Genomic DNA, 21,163 nt, shown 5'->3' with positions numbered 1-21,163 from the left:
TGGTCAAGCTTTTCATGTGCCGATTGCCGACTCAAGTTAGGGGAAGGGACCCCTGCAAGAAAATTCACTGTGGCCTGCCTCCTAAGGTCAAGTTGCACCTGTGCCATAGGGCAGTTCAAGCCAGTTTTTGTCATTATCAGAGAATTGGGGCTTATGCATTCAAGTCTTGATGTGAGCTGAAAGCCACAACTTTTTGACCAGAGGGAGAACTACCAACTGAGCCAAACTGACAGGAAAAAGACTGAGATCATTTTAAATGATTGCATGAAGACCATTTTAAAACAAATTCTGAATTTCAAAATTCTTAATTCAAGTTGGTGCTTAGGACTCCAGTGCAACTTTAATAACTGCCTGTCCCTTATAAGGGCAAACAGTGAGCTTCCTCACTTTTTCACTCTGATGTGACATTGTAAAATATCCTCTATGCATATTGGTGCACCCAGGAGAGGCAATACCATGAAATTCCAGCCCTGCCTATGTTTGAGCTGACATGTGAGGACAACTGACTGGAGGCAGAAATATTTCCGTTCCTCCGGAGTGGGGCAACAGCCTGAACGAGTACTGCTCTCCGTCACACTTCTTACAGGAAACGTGAAACTGAAAGGCACCATTGCCACCTGTAAGATTCCTGCCCAGCTGCTCTTCACAAGTGCCAATGGTGCCACTGACAACCAGTTGATTAAATGAATGAGGCCTGTGAGCTGCAGGAGAAATCTTTGGTCAGTTTTAAACTTACGGGATTGAGACGATGCCTGATCCCACCTGTTAAAGCATACTTGTTCTCACTGCAGTGTAATCCTATATGTTTAAGAGTGCGCTGGCCCAATTTTACTACTAGCCTCAGTGACATATTCAGCAATGTCATGGATAGTCACCCATGGAAAATATTAGCAAAATCTGAAATTTCAGTGCTACAGTGCAAAATGTAATCTTTAATTTAATAAAATGAACATGTTTTATTTAATATAAAATACACCATAGGCATTATTGGGAGGCAGGTGATCACAGATTTTATGCATGATCTTAATAATCTGCTTGCAGTCTTGCTGCTTGTGGGTAATCAGGTGCCCTTATAGATAGACTATTGTGCCAGACAACTTGTGGTTTCTCAGAGGAGCATTCTACCCTGTACATGAACAAAAGTGGAAGGGAGCACTTGCACGTGGTGCCCTTCACTTGTGGGTTATTTGCAGCATCAGATACCTGCTTAAAAATAATTCTTATTGTTGCACAGCCGGACATAGAAATGTCTAATTAAGACTGAGAGAGTACAGACCTTATAATACTCCCTGCTACATTTATTCCAGAATGAGTGTATTCACTAAGAGCTGATCTAATGTACCCATGGAACATACGCTGCTCAATCCAGCTCCAACAATATTTTGGCCCTGGTCTTCGCTTGAATGTTATTTTCGTAGATGCGTATCAGAAGAAATCGTATTCTTAACAGTGCAGAGTTATCCAGTGAGCATGTACTGTAAATATTTATTCTGGAATTGGTGAAATGAAACTAAAAATGTATTTGTGTTACGCAATTAGCACTGCACCAAAATCACTCGAGATGATGTAACCAAGGGCGAAAAAGACTAATGGGGAACTTAGCTTTGTTTTACTTGGCTGGTGACATTCCCAGTTGTAAGAGCATGTCAGTTTTAGTATTGCACAAATTGTATGAATGGTGCAGCCTAGTGTTCCTTCAGAAATGCTGGTGCAATGGACACCAGTTTCAGTTAGTGCAGTTTTGCTTTTTGTGGTGACTACTTTATATTTTCCCTCCTCTAATTCAATCTCTTTAGGCCAAGGCAGTTGGAACTGGTACACTGGGTACAACCATGGACATACCACGTTCCCAAGAATATTTTTCTGGGGTGGGGGTTTGGGTGGGTGGTAGGGTGGGGGAGGAGCTGGAAGTTAAACAACATTTCAGGGACACCCACATCTTTTGTTTGAACCAAAAATATATACATATATTGTTTCTTTTCCCTTACAAACCATGGTACAGCAATATCCATGCTTGAGGTAGCCGTTCCAACTGTCCTGCTTTGTGAAATCTCAGCTGAGAGTGCATGCGGACCTCTAACGTTGCCTTGTCATAGATCGCCAGGATGTATGCATGAATGATGCTGGATGACTTATTTCGTTTTAATGTTTTTCTCCATGTGGGTAAGCGTTTGGCCTCCAATTGGTGCCATCCCTTGCAAAAGCCAAAGCGCAGGACACATGTGCGGGGGATAATTTTCGGCCCACAAATTTTGGGGGGGGGGGAGTGGGGGGCTGGGTGGGGGGGTGGAATTTCTTAGTTGCAGATATCTACCATCTGAAACAGACGGGAACATCATGAATAAATTCAAATGAGGAGTGGCTGCCCTCATGGATGCAGGAAGGCCATCTTGCAAATTTTGTACCCCTGTTAATGCCACTTCCTGCTCCAGCCCACAAACAATGAGAGGTAGAACATCTTAGCTCAAATGGGATTTAAAAGGGCGAGCAGCTCATGTCCGATATTGTTACCTGAAATGATTACCTGCTTTCCTGCGAGTCTCATTTTTAATTGAATCTCCTATGTCAGTGAAAGGGGTGGAGGCAGAAGATTTTTCAGTAGGGATCCAAACCTTTATCATCATGGATGTTGTTCTTGGATTGCTGGACTAAGATGCTACCAACCATTTCTGCAGGTATTGACAAACCCGCCTTGAAATGACTGTGGGGATCTGTCTCCTCAGGGTCTGCACCAGTAGAGATGCAGATGCCAAACTGTGCTATCTGCTGTAAAGATACCTGTGCCTACTAGGCAGCAAAGGGCTTGCACTTGCAGGGAATATTAGTCAGCTGTGGCCTGAAACTTGGCTGTACCTTCTTGCAAGCATGGTGCAATACTGACCAATGCAAGGGTGCCTTGGAGTGGCACAAAGGGCAGCCCTCTTCACAAGCAGCTCATGTAGCACCACTTTGATTTCAGCCATCAAGCAGGGGGCTGGGTGATGGGCTACTTACTCACTCGTCTACTGACATATGTCTGTACCTAGGGCTTTCTTCCCCTTCATCTTTGCCTGCTATTTCTTAATCCCTCGTCGATGGGTTGAAATGGCTTTAAGGCTCTCCAGAAGCTATCTGAATTTTTGTCCCCCCATTGTGACACTCCTCTTTATTTGACCCCAATTTACAGTTTTCCTCTCCTACTATTTGTGTCACCCCATGACCTGTCTGGGGGAGAAATTGGACCCCATTTTGCCCATTTTTTGGGCATATACTGAGGGCAAGAGTGAGCAATTTCGTGGGGCATGTCTCATGCCCCAAGGAACTGTGCAAGTTCCGACTAGTTTTTCAGGCTTGACAGTGTCCAAACCCACGGTTGTTAAAGGGACCGCTGGAGGCCTCCGAAGACGAGGTAAACAAACTTATTTTCTCTTACTCCTTCTGGCTCCACATAAATACTGCATGCCGCTGGCGGCCTCCTCATGCCCCTCCCCTCCTACTTGTCTCCCCCCCCCCCCGCAGGACCTGCCTGAGGACTGCTGCCAGCGTCTGAGCCGGCTGTTCTTACTCTGGGCTTGATGGGCGAGCTGCATTGGCACGCTCAATTGGCAACTGCACTTCGCCAGTTTCATGGTAATGAGGCCTGAGGACCAATTTTGGGAGATCCGCGGGCTGACCTCTTTGGGCGCGCATTGCAGTCATTCTGCCTGTTTTGTGCCCATGGTTGGGCACCAACCTATTTCTCCATTTTTCTGTATTCGGAGCTGGAGTTGTAAATAATTATGCAAAGGAGCTTATACCAGAACATTGAGTGTTACTTGCACATGTGATTCAAACGGCTGTTAAAGTATATACCAAGTTAGAACTGACATACCTGAAGACGAAAATTGGCCAAGAGCCTGCCAAAATCCTCCAGGGTCAGCACAGAGCCAAATGAGCAGGTGAAAAGTCTGTCCAACTGCAGTCCTGTCGGGATTCCCGTCGAGAAGGAAAATCTCGGGAAGGAAATGCCCAGCAGAATATATTAAGGCCCGGAAATTGCTCAAGAAATGGCGAGGCTAACAGGGCTCACTGTTATTTCAGGGCAAATGGAAGAGCAAGTTCCGGCAACTGCAGTCAAGTGCGGAAATCTGGAACGTGCTGTTCCTGATTGCCTGCTGATCTGACAGCTTTGTGTTTAAGAGATATCGCTGGCTGGAATCAATGGACCAGCGTGAACTTGCTCCCCTGCCCAGCCGGAAACTAACTAATCTCGCCAGAAAAAGGTATGCTGAGTTATATCAGGTGTAAACTAACCTTTAACGGTGTGGTAAGTATTAATGACTGCCAAACAACCTCTCTGACACTAAAAATTAACTTAAAAAAATGTGGGTTCTCATTATTCCCGAATTTAATAGTTTTTGGACATTTCAAAAAAAAACATTTTTTTTAATTAAAAATTACTTTTTTACTTTTTCTTTCTGTCTCTTTTATCTCAGTCCTTTAATCTTACCCTCTCTTTATTTCCCTTTATCTAATTTTATAGTACATTCACTCATCATATCTGACACTTCCTGGTTCTTACTCTGCGCGGTTTGTGAATGAGATTCACTTCCTGGTTCTCACAGCGTGACTTACTTCAAGCTGATTGGTGGGGGGATCACAGCGATCCTTTCCTCCTCTCATAGCTCAGAGATGCCTGGGAACGACCGCTGCATGTCTTGCAGCTCTCAATTAAAGCAAGTTGGTGCCCAGAAGCCTACGAAAACTTTGTGGGTGAATTCGTTACTTCGCAGCTCAGCGCAATTTCTGGCCCAATAGCTTTTAAAAGGTAATGGACCAAAATTTGAAAAAGAACATTCTTTAAGAGTATGGGAAATGGGACTAATTGGCTGGCTCTTACACAAGGTTGATGGGCTGAAAGGCCTCCTTCTGTGCTCTGGAATTCTACGATGCTATACACGAGCCTAAATGATGACATTTGGGAACGTCACAGCTGAGCCCGATCCTGTCTTTGTCCTGATGTCTGCACACTTTCCACCAAGGTTCGCTGGATAGCAATCAGGAGCAGGAAGCTTGGCTGATTTTCCCCACTCTTATCCGGGGCAATGGGGCCAATTGTGCCGCTTCTTACTACAACCTAGGGTGAGATCAGCTGACTCAGCATAGACCAGGAATGAAATGTAGGACCTTTTGGTCTGCATGGTCACTGCCTGTGCCAACTTGAGTCCTTGGGACCACCTAAACCTTTCCATTCAATTGCTGCCCTCTTGGTGATAACAGTGTAGCGCATTGACTGAAATGCTTGGTGTGAGAAGCAGGTATTACATAGAATTACAGAGAATTACATAGAATGTACAGCACAGAAATAGGCCATTTGGCCCAGCTGGGCCAAATGGCCTATTTCTGTGCTGTACATGTCGGTGTTTATGCTCCACATGAGCCTTCTCCCACCCTTCTTCATCTATCCCTATCAGCATACCCTTCTATTCCTTCCTTCCTTATGTATTTATCTAGCTTTCCCTTAAATGCATCTGTGCTATGTATAATTGATTCCAGTGTAGTTTCCTTAACTTTAAAAAAAAAATTATTGTTTCAAAGACAAAATCAAGAATTGAGGTAAATATAAAGGGGTAATTTTGTGAGTGGCCGACAACTTCGACTGCTGGCAGCGAACATCAGAAAATATAATTCTCTGTCGATTTATATTTGCGATCGTGACTGAGGTTCCCTCGCCGCCAGCAAGTAATTGGAAAATTGGCCCCAAAGTGACTTAGTAGGCAATTACAATTCCCTATGTATCCAAACATTTCCTGATCTCTTTTTTTTTTAATCCTAAGAGGTAATTCCCATAAGCGCACCTCACTCCAAAATGCCCAGGCCCTGCCAAGAGAACAGGATACAGCTGTTTTTATCCTGCTCACTTATATAGGGATCCTACTGTCAGTGCTGCTCCTGTGTGTCCGTTATGAGATGTATGAAAACGGCCCAGGATTTTCTCTCTGTTCTTCCACCTGTCTTCTGTTCTTTGTCTCCTCTTCATGGCACAGCCAGGATTGGGAAGGTGCCATGTCAAGGATTACAAGCCACTCGAGTTTTCTAAATATTGTAGAGTGTTTACACCACCTTTGAAGATACTCATTTATAGAGGAAGTATCAGATTTTTGTGCAACCATTAATGCAGTATTGTGAATTGTGAAAGAGGGAAGAAAATTAATCCTAAATAATTTTTAGCTTTGGTTTTGATTTTATGTGATTTATTGTATAGAGAATAAACTACATTGGAGTGAACAGGAATGTTTTTGTATGTGAAACATTGATCTGGGACTAGATTTTATCAGAGTAGATCTTAAATTCACTATACAAGGTAAATAGAGATGTGAAATTAATTTTATTATATATATAGTGTGTGTGTAGATATTATGGAGTTGTAGTGTACATTTTATTTGGTTTTATTATAAGCAAATACCTTTGCTTCCTCTTTAATTGGTCTGCAAAGATCTATGTAACTATTTTGTATTCATATAAATCAGATTAGAGTAATCAACAAATCAGATAGTTCTGCTTTTGATCATGATCCACCCTTCAACATACACTGTGCTAATCTACCTGTGACTACTTTCCTGCACAATTCCAGACCAACAATGTCCCCTAGTGTTGACTCATAGCAAAGTGGTGACAACGTCTTCATCATCCCATCATTGCAAGGGTGGGGTAGCAATAATACCAATAATAGTGGGTATATTGCTGCAATACTCTTGGGTAAAGCCCTTAGAATGGTCTTATCATGGAGCATTCATCTGAAAACAGTGACTCTGTGAATGGGAAGAGTAGACTGTGGTTCCCCATTCATAAATTCACCAGGGCAGACCATGCTGATGCATGCACAGTGCCTCGAACCAGCAAAACTGCATCAAGAATGACTTTCTGAAATCTAGAAGTATATAATATTTAGGATAATGGGGGAATGCAATAGAGAATGCACTTCCCTTTTAAGTATTGGATTTATTTGTAGTAAAAACATACCAACGATTGCTGTAATGGAGCATTTTTCCCATGGTTGCAAATGAGCTTCAGTCAATCTGATGGAAATCAAGGAGTTCAAACAGAAGGCGCACTTCACTGGGTGAACATGCACATGGTATGGAGGACAATAAACATTCCAGCCGCTGCATGAATCATAACGTACGGGGTGGGGGTGGGGGGCGGGGGGCGACGGGAGGAGTCCTGGCCCAGATTCCTCCAGTAAATCTTTTTGTGAACCCACAAACTGTGGGTCCCAAGGCTGCCATGAAAATTAAACATGTCACCTTATGGGGATACTATGGTTACACCCAGCATCTTCAAAAAAGACAATCAAGTTGAATTCTGTAACTATGGCATAATATTGTAGAACAGGGAGGAACGTTATTGCCTCGCTCATTTGAGATTCTTGGGGAGGTTTGGTTCCTGGAACAGCCTGACTGCGGAATTCCTGCCGCCACGCCACCATGTTGGTCAGCACTGCGGGTAAACTTCCACTTCTATGGAGCACTTTTATCTGCTTCCGTTTAAGTTAAAACCGAGATTAAAGTGATAAATTTGCAGCATGATGCATTATAGCATTGTCCCATCCTATATAAACTAACAAATGTAGTAAGATACTTTTGGGGGTAAAGGTCAACTTTGGAGGGGGTGTAAAATTGGCGGGAGTGGATCGGCCGCCCATTGTACACCCCGCCCGAGGTTCCATGGAAGTCAATGGAATGGAAAATCAGATGAAGTGTCCAAGGAGCGGCAGATTCACTACTGCCCATTTCATGCCCCTGCTAAAGTTAACTTTTACCTCCTTAATCACCGACGGCACTGTCCCTTTAAATCATCCCTTGTTAACTTTCTTTGATTTGAGTTTATTGTTTAAATTCTTTTTTTTCAAGATGCAGATTCGTACAGTTCATGTTTGTACAGTAGAAGGTGGTAGGCACTTGTTAAATTTATAAAAGTCTCCTTACTACAGCAAGGTATCTCACTGTTTCAGCCACTAGTTTGTGGTACAGTAGACTAATGGAATTTCAATCTTTTTGTAGTTTTACCTAAATTTATAATGTTTTTTTTTCAGAAATCGATGAATGCTCGGTTAATCCCAGAATCTGTGGACCCGGTCAATGCATCAATCTACCAGAAGGATACACGTGTAACTGCAGTCCTGGCTATCAGCTAAACATATGGAAAACTGGCTGCATTGGTGAGACTCAACAGCCTAGATTTCTCTCTTTTGGTGTAATTATACCAGAGTGGCTATTGGCAGGTTTAAGACTAAAATGGAAATGTGCTTTTTGCATCCAATTTTCTGTCGTCGATTCATCAGCATAGCTTCAGGTGCCGATTCAGCCAGGTGTATGGAATATTGGAAGACTGCATGCAAGTGAAATTTAAAGAGATGAGGGAAATTAAAGGGGAGTTCCACAATAGGGTGGCAAAAAATGTCAATGCCTTTGGAGAGCCTTAAAAGACATTTCAACCCATTATCAATCTTTGCCAAGACTAAAGGCCAAATGGCTAAGAAAATAGACAGAGAACAATGAAGGGAAAGGAAATCCAAGGTACAGGCACGACTCTGCAGAGAAATGATGGTTAAGCCCAGCATCCAGCCCCCTGTTTGATGGCTGCTGGTTGACGTGGTTGCATGGACAGTGGTCTTCTACGCTACCACCTGGCACCATTCCTTTTAGTCAGCACTTCTTCAAGGAGATGGAACCAGGTTTCAGGCCACAATTGATAATTATCGTCACTGGATGTGTCAGTCCTTAGCTGTTTGGTGGCTGCAGGTGTCCTTGCAGCAGATGGCACAGCTGTGCATCTGCCTCTCTGTTGACCCATAACTTAGACAGTTCCCCATGGTCATTGCTAGGTAGGTGTGCAAGGACCTGTAGAAATGGTTATTGGGATCTTTAGTGTGACAAATTAAGTTATGCTAGTTGTTAATCAGCTGGCATGCCTTTCTTCATTCCACGCCACTGAATGTCTGACGTACTTCCATTGGGGTGCTTTGAGGAAGCATCCGACATCATGGTTAATCAGGCATTTGTATATCTTAGTGGTGTCATGGGGGGGTAGGGGGGGATATCTGGTGTCTTTGTTTCCTTTGGGAAGAGGAGCCTTCACCTGCACTAATCATCTGCAAAAGTGAGATATGTACACTTTGTCTGTAGATGGCGGCTGTGTGGGTACCATGGGTGGGCGCAGAGCACCTTTGGTGCAGCCTGACCTGCCTGGAATCCCTCCGAAGGTCGCTCTCTTTTATACGTCAGGTAGGGAGAAATTCCACTGCGAAACCCTAATGCTGCCAGTCATGGTGCTGGGGTGAAAAGTAAGTCATGAACAATGATTGGTACAAGGGCTGATGAGAATCTAGGTGTGAGCAGGAATACAAGGAAAAATTGGCCCTTGTGCTTTTCCTTCAATAACAACTTCAATGATTTGGAAAAAAGTGGTGCTTTCGCTGCTAAGAAGAATTGTTGGTGATCGCAATGTTTGACAACAGTCAAGTACCATTAAAATTTATATTGTTATTGATTAACAACACATGGTCATTTACACACTCCTTCATACCCATCAGCAGTAAGTTATTTCACAGGTGGGTTCTTGTGGAATAAAAAAAAATGGTTTTTAGAAATGAAATCCCTGATTTGGACCCTGCTCACCCAGTGGGTTAAAATGGCAGTCGTGCTCTACGCACTGCTTTCCCACAACATTTGCCCACCCCACCCACACCATTTATCAGGAGCATCGAGGTCACCTGCTGCGGGCCGATTGGGGCCTCGTAAATATTTGAATGTCGGGGTCCGATGATGTAATTCGGACCCCGATGCTATTTAACCAGTGAAATATATGAATCGCGCACAGTCCCGGAGCCCCCAGCAGGCAGGACTGGGGCCAGAAGAGGCTCAGGTACATTCAATTTGGTTAATTTTTTTCAAGGTTTCCTTGTGGGGCCGGGAGGATTTCCTGCTCCTGCTCATCGGACTTCTCCTCATCCCTGCCGGCTTCGGGTGGAATTCTATCGACGTCAGGACATTTAACAGAGGCTGGGGAGTAAACATTGGCAGGGCCTCACACTGGCACCGTCCTGGGCGCTTCCCTCCTGCTCCGGACCCCGCCTGTCGCACTCCCACCCCAGGTTAAAGTTGGGGCTGAAGTACCTTGCTCCTTCTAATGGCCGTATTCTGTCTTTTACAGATGTGGATGAATGTGCACAGGTCCCACGCCCGTGTTCCAATGGACACTGTAAGAATACCGTAGGAAGTTTCCGATGCTTCTGTCACCAAGGATTTGCACCAGACGGAGGAATACAATGCACTGGTAACTCTCTAAATTGCTTAATTTCTTAGGGAGAATCTAATTACACAGCCAGCAGGATGTTTTTTTTTATTTGTTCATGGGATGCGGGCATCGCTGGCAAGGCCAGCATTTATTGCCCATCCCTAATTGCCCTTGAGAAGGTGGTGGTGAGCCGCCTTCTTGAACCGCTGCAGTCCGCATGGTGAAGGTTCTCCCACAGTGCTGTTACGGAGGGAGTTCCAGGATTTTGACCCAGCGACGATGAAGGAACGGCGATATATTTCCAAGTCGGGATGGTGTGCGACTTGGAGGGGAACGTGCAGGTGGTGTTGTTCCCATGTGCCTGCTGCCCTTGTCCTTCTAGGTGGTAGAGGTCGCGGGTTTGGGAGGTGCTGTCGAAGAAGCCTTGGCGAGTTGCTACAGTGCATCTTGTGGATAGTACACACTGCAGCCACGGTGCGCCGGTGGTGAAGGGAGTGAATATTTAGGGTGTTGGATGGGGTGCCAATCAAGCGGGCTGCTTTGTCCTGAATGGTGTCGAGCTTCTTGAGTGTTGTTGGAGCTGTACTCATCCAGGCAAGCGGAGAGTATTCCATCACACTCTTGACCTCAGTGCCTTGTAGATGGTGGAAAGGCTTTGGGGAGTCAGGAGGTGAGTCCATCTAAGCAGAATACCCAGCCTCTGACCTGCTCTTGTAGGCACAGTATTTATATGGCTGGTCCAGTTAAGTTTCTGGTCAATGGTGACCCCCAGGATGTTGATGGTGGGGGATTCGGTGATGGTAATGCCGTTGAATGTCAAGGAGAGGTGGTTAGTTAAGTTATACCAAACCTCAAACTTACTGCACACTTTTACTTGAGAAACTTGCCCGTCTTCTAATTCAAAACCAATTTAACCAGGGAATATTGAGGATAATATGGCAAAAGCCTTTCACGAGGAATTTCCTTTCACCATCATCAGAAGTTCGGTGGCAAAGCTTGTTTACGGGCGTAGTCAGGGGTTCCGCTGAACTTCCCCCAAAGATGCGGTAGTGGAGCGGGAGAAGCCTCAGGGAAAATCCTGGTGTTTGTCTTTTGGGAATCAGCACTTTTTATTCAGTATTATTCTTACTGCTAATGTTCTGTGTTTGTTTTCAAAAGTAATTCCAACACCAGTCAACACTGCCTCTCCAAAGTCAAAGATAAACTCACTCAAGCACAAGTGGACATATATTCCCCTGGTTGCTGATGTGAACAAAAAGGTTGAAGCATGTATTTAATAGAGGTTTGATTTCCAATGTTCACAGTTTTTTGTACACTGGCCAGTGCATTGTATTAAATTCTTGTCTTTGGTATTTTTACCCAGTTGTTAACCTGTCTATTTTAAAAGAGTTAATGACAGCTTTGAAATAGCATGGGAAGGAATTTAACTTGAATGTGGTAGTGCACTAAAAATAGTGCTCAAAGGAAGTTAAACCCCTATATATGAGGTGAAATACTCCTAACTTATTGCAGGAAATGGCCCTGACAGTAAGAGATTTGAAAGTTACAAACTATAACTATGACATTTTGTTGCACAGAATAAATAATATCATTGTTATCATGTAGGATGAACGTGGTTCATGCAGTGTTCGATGCATGTGATATGTGTAGTGCTAGATGTATGTGTAGTGCTAGATGTATGTGGTATGTGCAGTGTTAGATGTATGTGATGTGTGTAATGCTAGATGTATGGGTAGTGCTAGATGTGTGTGCAGTGTTAGATGTATGTGGTATGTGCAGTGCTAGATGTATGTGTAGTGTTAAATGTGTGTGCAGTGTTAGATGTATGTGGTATGTGCAGTGCTAGATGTATGTGTAGTGTTAAATGTGTGTGCAGTGTTAGATGTATGTGGTATGTGCAGTGCTAGATGTACATGGTATGTGCAGTGCTGGATGTACGTGGTATGTGCAGTGCTAGATGTACGAGGCATGTGCAGTGCTAGATGTACGTGGTACGTGTATTGCTAGATGTACGTGGTATGTGCAGTGCTGGATGTACGTGGTATGTGCAGTGCTGGATGTACGTGGTATGTGCAGTGCTGGATGTACGTGGTATGTGCAGTGCTGGATGTACGTGGTACGTGTATTGCTAGATGTACGTGGTATGTGCAGTGCTAGATGTACGTGGTATGTGCAGTGCTAGATGTACGTGGTATGTGCAGTGCTGGATGTACGTGGTATGTGCAGTGCTGGATGTACGTGGTATGTGCAGTGCTAGATGTACGTGGTATGTGCAGTGCTAGATGTACGTGGTATGTGCAGTGCTGGATGTACGTGGTATGTGCAGTGCTGGATGTACGTGGTATGTGCAGTGCTGGATGTACGTGGTATGTGCAGTGCTGGATGTACGTGGTACGTGTATTGCTAGATGTACGTGGTATGTGCAGTGCTGGATGTACGTGGTATGTGCAGTGCTAGATGTACGTGGTATGTGCAGTGCTAGATGTACGTGGCATGTGCAGTGCTAGATGTACGTGGTACGTGTAGTGCTAGATGTACGTGGCATGTGCAGTGCTAGATGTACGTGGTATGTGCAGTGCTAGATGTACGTGGTATGTGCAGTGCTAGATGTACGTGGTACGTGTAGTGCTAGATGTACGTGGCATGTGCAGTGCTAGATGTACGTGGTATGTGCAGTGCTAGATGTACGTGGTATGTGCAGTGCTAGATGTACGTGGTATGTGCAGTGCTAGATGTACGTGGCATGTGCAGTGCTAGATGTACGTGGTACGTGTAGTGCTAGATGTACGTGGCATGTGCAGTGCTAGATGTACGTGGCATGTGCAGTGCTAGATGTACGTGGTATGTGCAGTGCTAGATGTACGTGGCATGTGCAGTGCTAGATGTACGTGGCATGTGCAGTGCTAGATGTACGTGGCATGTGCAGTGCTGGATGTACGTGGTACGTGTAGTGCTAGATGTACGTGGCATGTGCAGTGCTAGATGTACGTGGTATGTGCAGTGCTAGATGTACGTGGCATGTGCAGTGCTAGATGTACGTGGTATGTGCAGTGCTGGATGTACGTGGTACGTGTAGTGCTAGATGTACGTGGTATGTGCAGTGCTGGATGTACGTGGTATGTGCAGTGCTGGATGTACGTGGTATGTGCAGTGCTAGATGTACGTGGTATGTGCAGTGCTAGATGTACGTGGCATGTGCAGTGCTAGATGTACGTGGCATGTGCAGTGCTGGATGTACGTGGCATGTGCAGTGCTAGATGTACGTGGCATGTGCAGTGCTGGATGTACGTGGCATGTGCAGTGCTAGATGTACGTGGTATGTGCAGTGCTAGATGTACGTGGCATGTGCAGTGCTAGATGTACGTGGCATGTGCAGTGCTGGATGTACGTGGCATGTGCAGTGCTAGATGTACGTGGCATGTGCAGTGCTGGATGTACGTGGTACGTGTAGTGCTAGATGTACGTGGTATGTGCAGTGCTAGATGTACGTGGCATGTGCAGTGCTAGATGTACGTGGCATGTGCAGTGCTGGATGTACGTGGCATGTGCAGTGCTAGATGTACGTGGCATGTGCAGTGCTGGATGTACGTGGCATGTGCAGTGCTAGATGTACGTGGCATGTGCAGTGCTAGATGTACGTGGTATGTGCAGTGCTGGATGTACGTGGTATGTGCAGTGCTGGATGTACGTGGCATGTGCAGTGCTGGATGTACGTGGTATGTGCAGTGCTGGATGTACGTGGTATGTGCAGTGCTGGATGTACGTGGTATGTGCAGTGCTAGATGTACGAGGCATGTGCAGTGCTAGATGTACATGGTACGTGTAGTGCTAGATGTACGAGGCATGTGCAGTGCTAGATGTACGTGGCATGTGCAGTACTAGATGTACATGGTACGTGTAGTGCTAGATGTACGTGGTATGTGCAGTGCTAGATGTACGTGGTATGTGCAGTGCTAGATGTACGAGGCATGTGCAGTGCTAGATGTACGTGGCATGTGCAGTGCTAGATGTACGTGGTATGTGCAGTGCTAGATGTACGTGGCATGTGCAGTGCTAGATGTACGTGGCATGTGCAGTGCTAGATGTACAAGGCATGTGCAGTGCTAGATGTACGTGGCATGTGCAGTGCTAGATGTACGAGGCATGTGCAGTGCTAGATGTACGTGGTATGTGCAGTGCTAGATGTACGTGGTATGTGCAGTGCTAGATGTACGTGGTATGTGCAGTGCGAGATGTACGTGGCATGTGCAGTGCTAGATGTACGAGGCATGTGCAGTGCTAGATGTACATGGTACGTGTAGTGCTAGATGTACGAGGCATGTGCAGTGCTAGATGTACGTGGTATGTGCAGTGCTAGATGTACATGGTACGTGTAGTGCTAGATGTACGTGGTATGTGCAGTGCTGGATGTACGTGGCATGTGCAGTGCTAGATGTACGAGGCATGTGCAGTGCTAGATGTACGTGGTACGTGTAGTGCTAGATGTACGTGGCATGTGCAGTGCTAGATGTACGTGGCATGTGCAGTGCTAGATGTACGTGGTATGTGCAGTGCTGGATGTACATGGTACGTGTAGTGCTAGATGTACGTGGTATGTGCAGTGCTGGATGTACGTGGCATGTGCAGTGCTAGATGTACGTGGTATGTGCAGTGCTGGATGTACGTGGTATGTGCAGTGCTGGATGTACGTGGTATGTGCAGTGCTAGATATACGTGGTATGTGCAGTGCTGGATGTACGTGGTACGTGTAGTGCTGGATGTACGTGGTATGTGCAGTGCTGGATGTACATGGTACGTGTAGTGCTAGATGTACGTGGTATGTGCAGTGCTGGATGTACGTGGCATGTGCAGTGCTAGATGTACGTGGTATGTGCAGTTCTGGATGTACGTGGTATGTGCAGTGCTGGATGTACGTGGTATGTGCAGTGCTAGATGTACGTGGCATGTGCAGTGCTGGATGTACGTGGTATGTGCAGTGCTGGATGTACGTGGTATGTGCAGTGCTAGATGTACGTGGTATGTGCAGTGCTAGATGTACGTGGTATGTGCAGTGCTAGATGTACGTGGTATGTGCAGTGCTGGATGTACATGGTACGTGTAGTGCTAGATGTACGTGGTATGTGCAGTGCTGGATGTACGTGGCATGTGCAGTGCTAGATGTACGTGGTATGTGCAGTGCTGGATGTACGTGGTATGTGCAGTGCTGGATGTACGTGGTATGTGCAGTGCTAGATGTACGTGGCATGTGCAGTGCTAGATGTACGTGGTATGTGCAGTGCTGGATGTACGTGGTATGTGCAGTGCTGGATGTACGTGGTATGTGCAGTGCTAGATGTACGTGGCATGTGCAGTGCTGGATGTACGTGGTATGTGCAGTGCTGGATGTACGTGGTATGTGCAGTGCTAGATGTACGTGGTATGTGCAGTGCTAGATGTACGTGGTATGTGCAGTGCTAGATGTACGTGGTATGTGCAGTGCTAGATGTACGTGGTACGTGTAGTGCTAGATGTACGTGGTACGTGTAGTGCTAGATGTACGTGGCATGTGCAGTGCTAGATGTACGTGGTATGTGCAGTGCTGGATGTACGTGGTATGTGCAGTGCTAGATGTACGTGGCATGTGCAGTGCTAGATGTACGTGGTATGTGCAGTGCTGGATGTACGTGGTATGTGCAGTGCTGGATGTACGAGGCATGTGCAGTGCTAGATGTACGTGGTATGTGTAGTGCTAGATGTACGTGGCATGTGCAGTGCTAGATGTACGTGGTATGTGCAGTGCTGGATGTACGAGGCATGTGCAGTGCTAGATGTACGTGGTACGTGTAGTGCTAGATGTACGTGGCATGTGCAGTGCTAGATGTACGTGGTATGTGCAGTGCTGGATGTACGTGGTATGTGCAGTGCTCGATGTACGTGGCATGTGCAGTGCTAGATGTACGAGGCATGTGCAGTGCTAGATGTACGAGGCATGTGCAGTGCTAGATGTACATGGTATGTGCAGTGCTAGATGTACGTGGTATGTGCAGTGCTGGATGTACGTGGTATGTGCAGTGCTAGATGTACGTGGTATGTGCAGTGCTAGATGTACGTGGTATGTGCAGTGCGAGATGTACGTGGTATGTGCAGTGCTGGATGTACGTGGTATGTGCAGTGCTGGATGTACGTGGTATGTGCAGTGCTGGATGTACGTGGTATGTGCAGTGCTGGATGTACGTGGTATGTGCAGTGCTGGATGTACGTGGTATGTGCAGTGCTAGATGTACGTGGTATGTGCAGTGCTAGATGTACATGGTATGTGCAGTGCTGGATGTACGAGGCATGTGCAGTGCTGGATGTACGTGGTATGTGCAGTGCTGGATGTACGTGGTATGTGCAGTGCTAGATGTACGAGGCATGTGCAGTGCTAGATGTACATGGTACGTGTAGTGCTAGATGTACGAGGCATGTGCAGTGCTAGATGTACATGGTACGTGTAGTGCTAGATGTACGTGGTATGTGCAGTGCTAGATGTACGAGGCATGTGCAGTGCTAGATGTACATGGTACGTGTAGTGCTAGATGTACGAGGCATGTGCAGTGCTAGATGTACGTGGCATGTGCAGTGCTAGATGTACGAGGCATGTGCAGTGCTAGATGTACGTGGCATGTGCAGTGCTAGATGTACGTGGTATGTGCAGTGCTAGATGTACGTGGCATGTGCAGTGCTAGATGTACGTGGCATGTGCAGTGCTAGATGTACGAGGCATGTGCAGTGCTAGATGTACATGGTACGTGTAGTGCTAGATGTACGAGGCATGTGCAGTGCTAGATGTACGTGGCATGTGCAGTGCTAGATGTACGAGGCATGTGCAGTGCTAGATGTACGTGGCATGTGCAGTGCGAGATGTACGAGGCATGTGCAGTGCTAGATGTACATGGTACGTGTAGTGCTAGATGTACGAGGCATGTGCAGTGCTAGATGTACGTGGCATGTGCAGTGCTAGATGTACGTGGTATGTGCAGTGCTAGATGTACGAGGCATGTGCAGTGCTAGATGTACGTGGCATGTGCAGTGCTAGATGTACGAGGCATGTGCAGTGCTAGATGTACATGGTACGTGTAGTGCTAGATGTACGAGGCATGTGCAGTGCTAGATGTACGTGGTACGTGTAGTGCTAGATGTACGTGGCATGTGCAGTGCTAGATGTACGTGGCATGTGCAGTGCTAGATGTACGTGGCATGTGCAGTGCTAGATGTACGTGGTATGTGCAGTGCTAGATGTACGTGGTACGTGTAGTGCTAGATGTACGTGGCATGTGCAGTGCTAGATGTACGTGGTATGTGCAGTGCTAGATGTACGTGGTACGTGTAGTGCTAGATGTACGTGGCATGTGCAGTGCTAGATGTACGTGGTATGTGCAGTGCTGGATGTACGTGGCATGTGTAGTGCTAGATGTACGTGGTACGTGTATTGCTAGATGTACGTGGTATGTGCAGTGCTGGATGTACGTGGTATGTGCAGTGCTGGATGTACGTGGCATGTGCAGTGCTAGATGTACGTGGTATGTGCAGTGCTAGATGTACGTGGCATGTGCAGTGCTAGATGTACGTGGTATGTGCAGTGCTAGATGTACGTGGTATGTGCAGTGCTAGATGTACGTGGTATGTGCAGTGCTAGATGTACGTGGTATGTGCAGTGCTAGATGTACGTGGTATGTGCAGTGCTGGATGTACGTGGTATGTGCAGTGCTGGATGTACGTGGCATGTGCAGTGCTAGATGTACGTGGTATGTGCAGTGCTAGATGTACGTGGTATGTGCATTGCTAGATGTACGTGGCATGTGCAGTGCGAGATGTACGTGGCATGTGCAGTGCTAGATGTACGTGGTATGTGCAGTGCTAGATGTACGTGGTATGTGCAGTGTTAGATGTACGTGGTATGTGCAGTGCTAGATGTACGTGGCATGTGCAGTGCTAGATGTACGTGGCATGTCGAGTGCTAGATGTACGTGGTATGTGCAGTGCTAGATGTACGTGGTATGTGCAGTGCTAGATGTACGTGGTATGTGCAGTGCTGGATGTACGAGGCATGTGCAGTGCTGGATGTACGTGGCATGTGCAGTGCTGGATGTACGTGGTATGTGCAGTTCTAGATGTACGTGGTATGTGCAGTGCTGGATGTACGTGGTATGTGCAGTGCTAGATGTACGTGGTATGTGCAGTGCTGGATGTACGTGGTATGTGCAGTGCTAGATGTACGTGGTATGTGCAGTGCTGGATGTACGTGGTATGTGCAGTGCTAGATGTACGTGGTATGTGCAGTGCTGGATGTACGTGGTATGTGCAGTGCTAGATGTACGTGGTATGTGCAGTGCTAGATGTACGTGGTATGTGCAGTGCTGGATGTACGTGGTATGTGCAGTGCTAGATGTACGTGGTATGTGCAGTGCTGGATGTACGTGGTATGTGCAGTGCTAGATGTACGTGGTATGTGCAGTGCTAGATGTACGTGGTATGTGCAGTGCTAGATGTACGTGGTATGTGCAGTGCTGGATGTACTTGGCATGTGCAGTGCTGGATGTACGTGGTATGTGCAGTGCTAGATGTACGTGGTATGTGCAGTGCTGGATGTACGTGGTATGTGCAGTGCTGGATGTACATGGCATGTGCAGTGCTGGATGTACGTGGTATGTGCAGTGCTGGATGTACGTGGTATGTGCAGTGCTGGATGTACGTGGTATGTGCAGTGCTAGATGTACGTGGTATGTGCAGTGCTGGATGTACGTGGTATGTGCAGTGCTAGATGTACGTGGTATGTGCAGTGCTGGATGTACGTGGTACGTGTATTGCTAGATGTACGTGGTATGTGCAGTGCTGGATGTACGTGGTATGTGCAGTGCTAGATGTACGTGGTATGTGCAGTGCTGGATGTACGTGGTATGTGCAGTGCTAGATGTACGTGGTACGTGTATTGCTAGATGTACGTGGTATGTGCAGTGCTGGATGTACGTGGTACGTGTATTGCTAGATGTACGTGGCATGTGCAGTGCTGGATGTACGAGGCATGTGCAGTGCTAGATGTACGTGGTACGTGTATTGCTAGATGTACGTGGTGTGTGCAGTGCTGGATGTACGTGGTATGTGCAGTGCTAGATGTACGTGGTATGTGCAGTGCTAGATGTATGTGGTATGTGCAGTGCTAGATGTACGTGGTATGTGCAGTGCTAGATGTACGTGGTATGTGCAGTGCTAGATGTACGTGGTATGTGCAGTTCTAGATGTACGTGGTATGTGCAGTGCTAGATGTATGTGGTATGTGCAGTGCTAGATGTACGTGGTACGTGTATTGCTAGATGTACGAGGCATGTGCAGTGCTAGATGTACGTGGTACGTGTATTGCTAGATGTACGAGGCATGTGCAGTGCTAGATGTACGTGGTATGTGCAGTGCTAGATGTACGTGGTATGTGCAGTGCTAGATGTACGTGGTATGTGCAGTGCTAGATGTAAGTGGTATGTGCAGTGCTAGATGTACGTGGTATGTGCAGTGCTAGATGTACGTGGTATGTGCAGTGCTAGATGTACGTGGTATGGGCAGTGCTAGATGTACGTGGTATGTGCAGTGCTAGATGTACGTGGTATGTGCAGTGCTAGATGTACGTGGTATGTGCAGTGCTAGATGTATGTGGTATGTGCAGTGCTAGATGTACGTGGTATGTGCAGTGCTAGATGTACGAGGCATGTGCAGTGCTGGATGTACGTGGTATGTGCAGTGCTAGATGTACATGGTATGTGCAGTGCTCGATGTACGAGGCATGTGCAGTGCTAGATGTCCGTGGTACGTGTATTGCTAGATGTACGTGGTATGTGCAGTGCTGGATGTACATGGTATGTGCAGTGCTAGATGTACGAGGCATGTGCAGTGCTAGATGTACGAGGCATGTGCAGTGCTAGATGTACGAGGCATGTGCAGTGCTGGATGTACGTGGTATGTGCAGTGCTGGATGTACGTGGTATGTGCAGTGCTAGATGTACGAGGCATGTGCAGTGCTAGATGTACGAGGCATGTGCAGTGCTGGATGTACGTGGTATGTGCAGTGCTGGATGTACGTGGTATGTGCAGTGCTAGATGTACGAGGCATGTGCAGTGCTAGATGTACGTGGTATGTGCAGTGCTAGATGTACGTGGTATGTGCAGTGCGAGATGTACATGGTATGTGCAGTGCTAGATGTACGAGGTATGTGCAGTGCTAGATGTACATGGTATGTGCAGTGCTAGATGTACGTGGTATGTGCAGTGCTAGATGTACATGGTATGTGCAGTGCTGGATGTACGAGGTATGTGCAGTGCTAGATGTACATGGTATGTGCAGTGCTAGATGTACGAGGTATGTGCAGTGCTAGATGTACGTGGTATGTGCAGTGCTAGATGTACATGGTATGTGCAGTGCTAGATGTACGAGGTATGTGCAGTGCTAGATGTACATGGTATGTGCAGTGCTAGATGTACATGGTATGTGCAGTGCTGGATGTACGGGGTATGTGCAGTGCTAGATGTACGAGGTATGTGCAGTGCTAGATGTACATGGTATGTGCAGTGCTAGATGTACATGGTATGTGCAGTGCTAGATGTACGAGGTATGTGCAGTGCTAGATGTACATGGTATGTGCAGTGCTAGATGTACGTGGTATGTGCAGTGCTAGATGTACATGGTATGTGCAGTGCTAGATGTACGTGGTATGTGCAGTGCTAGATGTACGAGGTATGTGCAGTGCTAGATGTACATGGTATGTGCAGTGCTAGATGTACATGGTATGTGCAGTGCTAGATGTACGAGGTATGTGCAGTGCGAGATGTACATGGTATGTGCAGTGCTAGATGTACGTGGTATGTGCAGTGCTAGATGTACGAGGTATGTGCAGTGCTA

General features: G+C 46.5%; 1 protein-coding gene across 6 annotated transcripts in view; it reads left to right on the top strand.

The window, feature by feature from the left end:
• The window catches only part of ltbp1 (latent transforming growth factor beta binding protein 1), a 304,945-nt gene that overhangs the window by 171,189 nt on the left and 112,593 nt on the right, over nt 1-21,163 (top strand). For all 6 annotated transcript variants that reach the window (XM_067988679.1, XM_067988681.1, XM_067988683.1 and 3 more), the window contains 2 exons: nt 8,054-8,179; nt 10,174-10,296. In XM_067988679.1, the coding sequence (XP_067844780.1) occupies nt 8,054-8,179; nt 10,174-10,296 (249 nt within the window). The remainder of the gene's footprint in view (nt 1-8,053; nt 8,180-10,173; nt 10,297-21,163) is intronic.

This window comes from Heptranchias perlo, chromosome 8, assembly GCF_035084215.1.
Source record: "Heptranchias perlo isolate sHepPer1 chromosome 8, sHepPer1.hap1, whole genome shotgun sequence".
Lineage (NCBI taxonomy): Eukaryota > Metazoa > Chordata > Chondrichthyes > Hexanchiformes > Hexanchidae > Heptranchias > Heptranchias perlo.
This window is presented reverse-complemented; position numbering and strand designations above follow the sequence as displayed.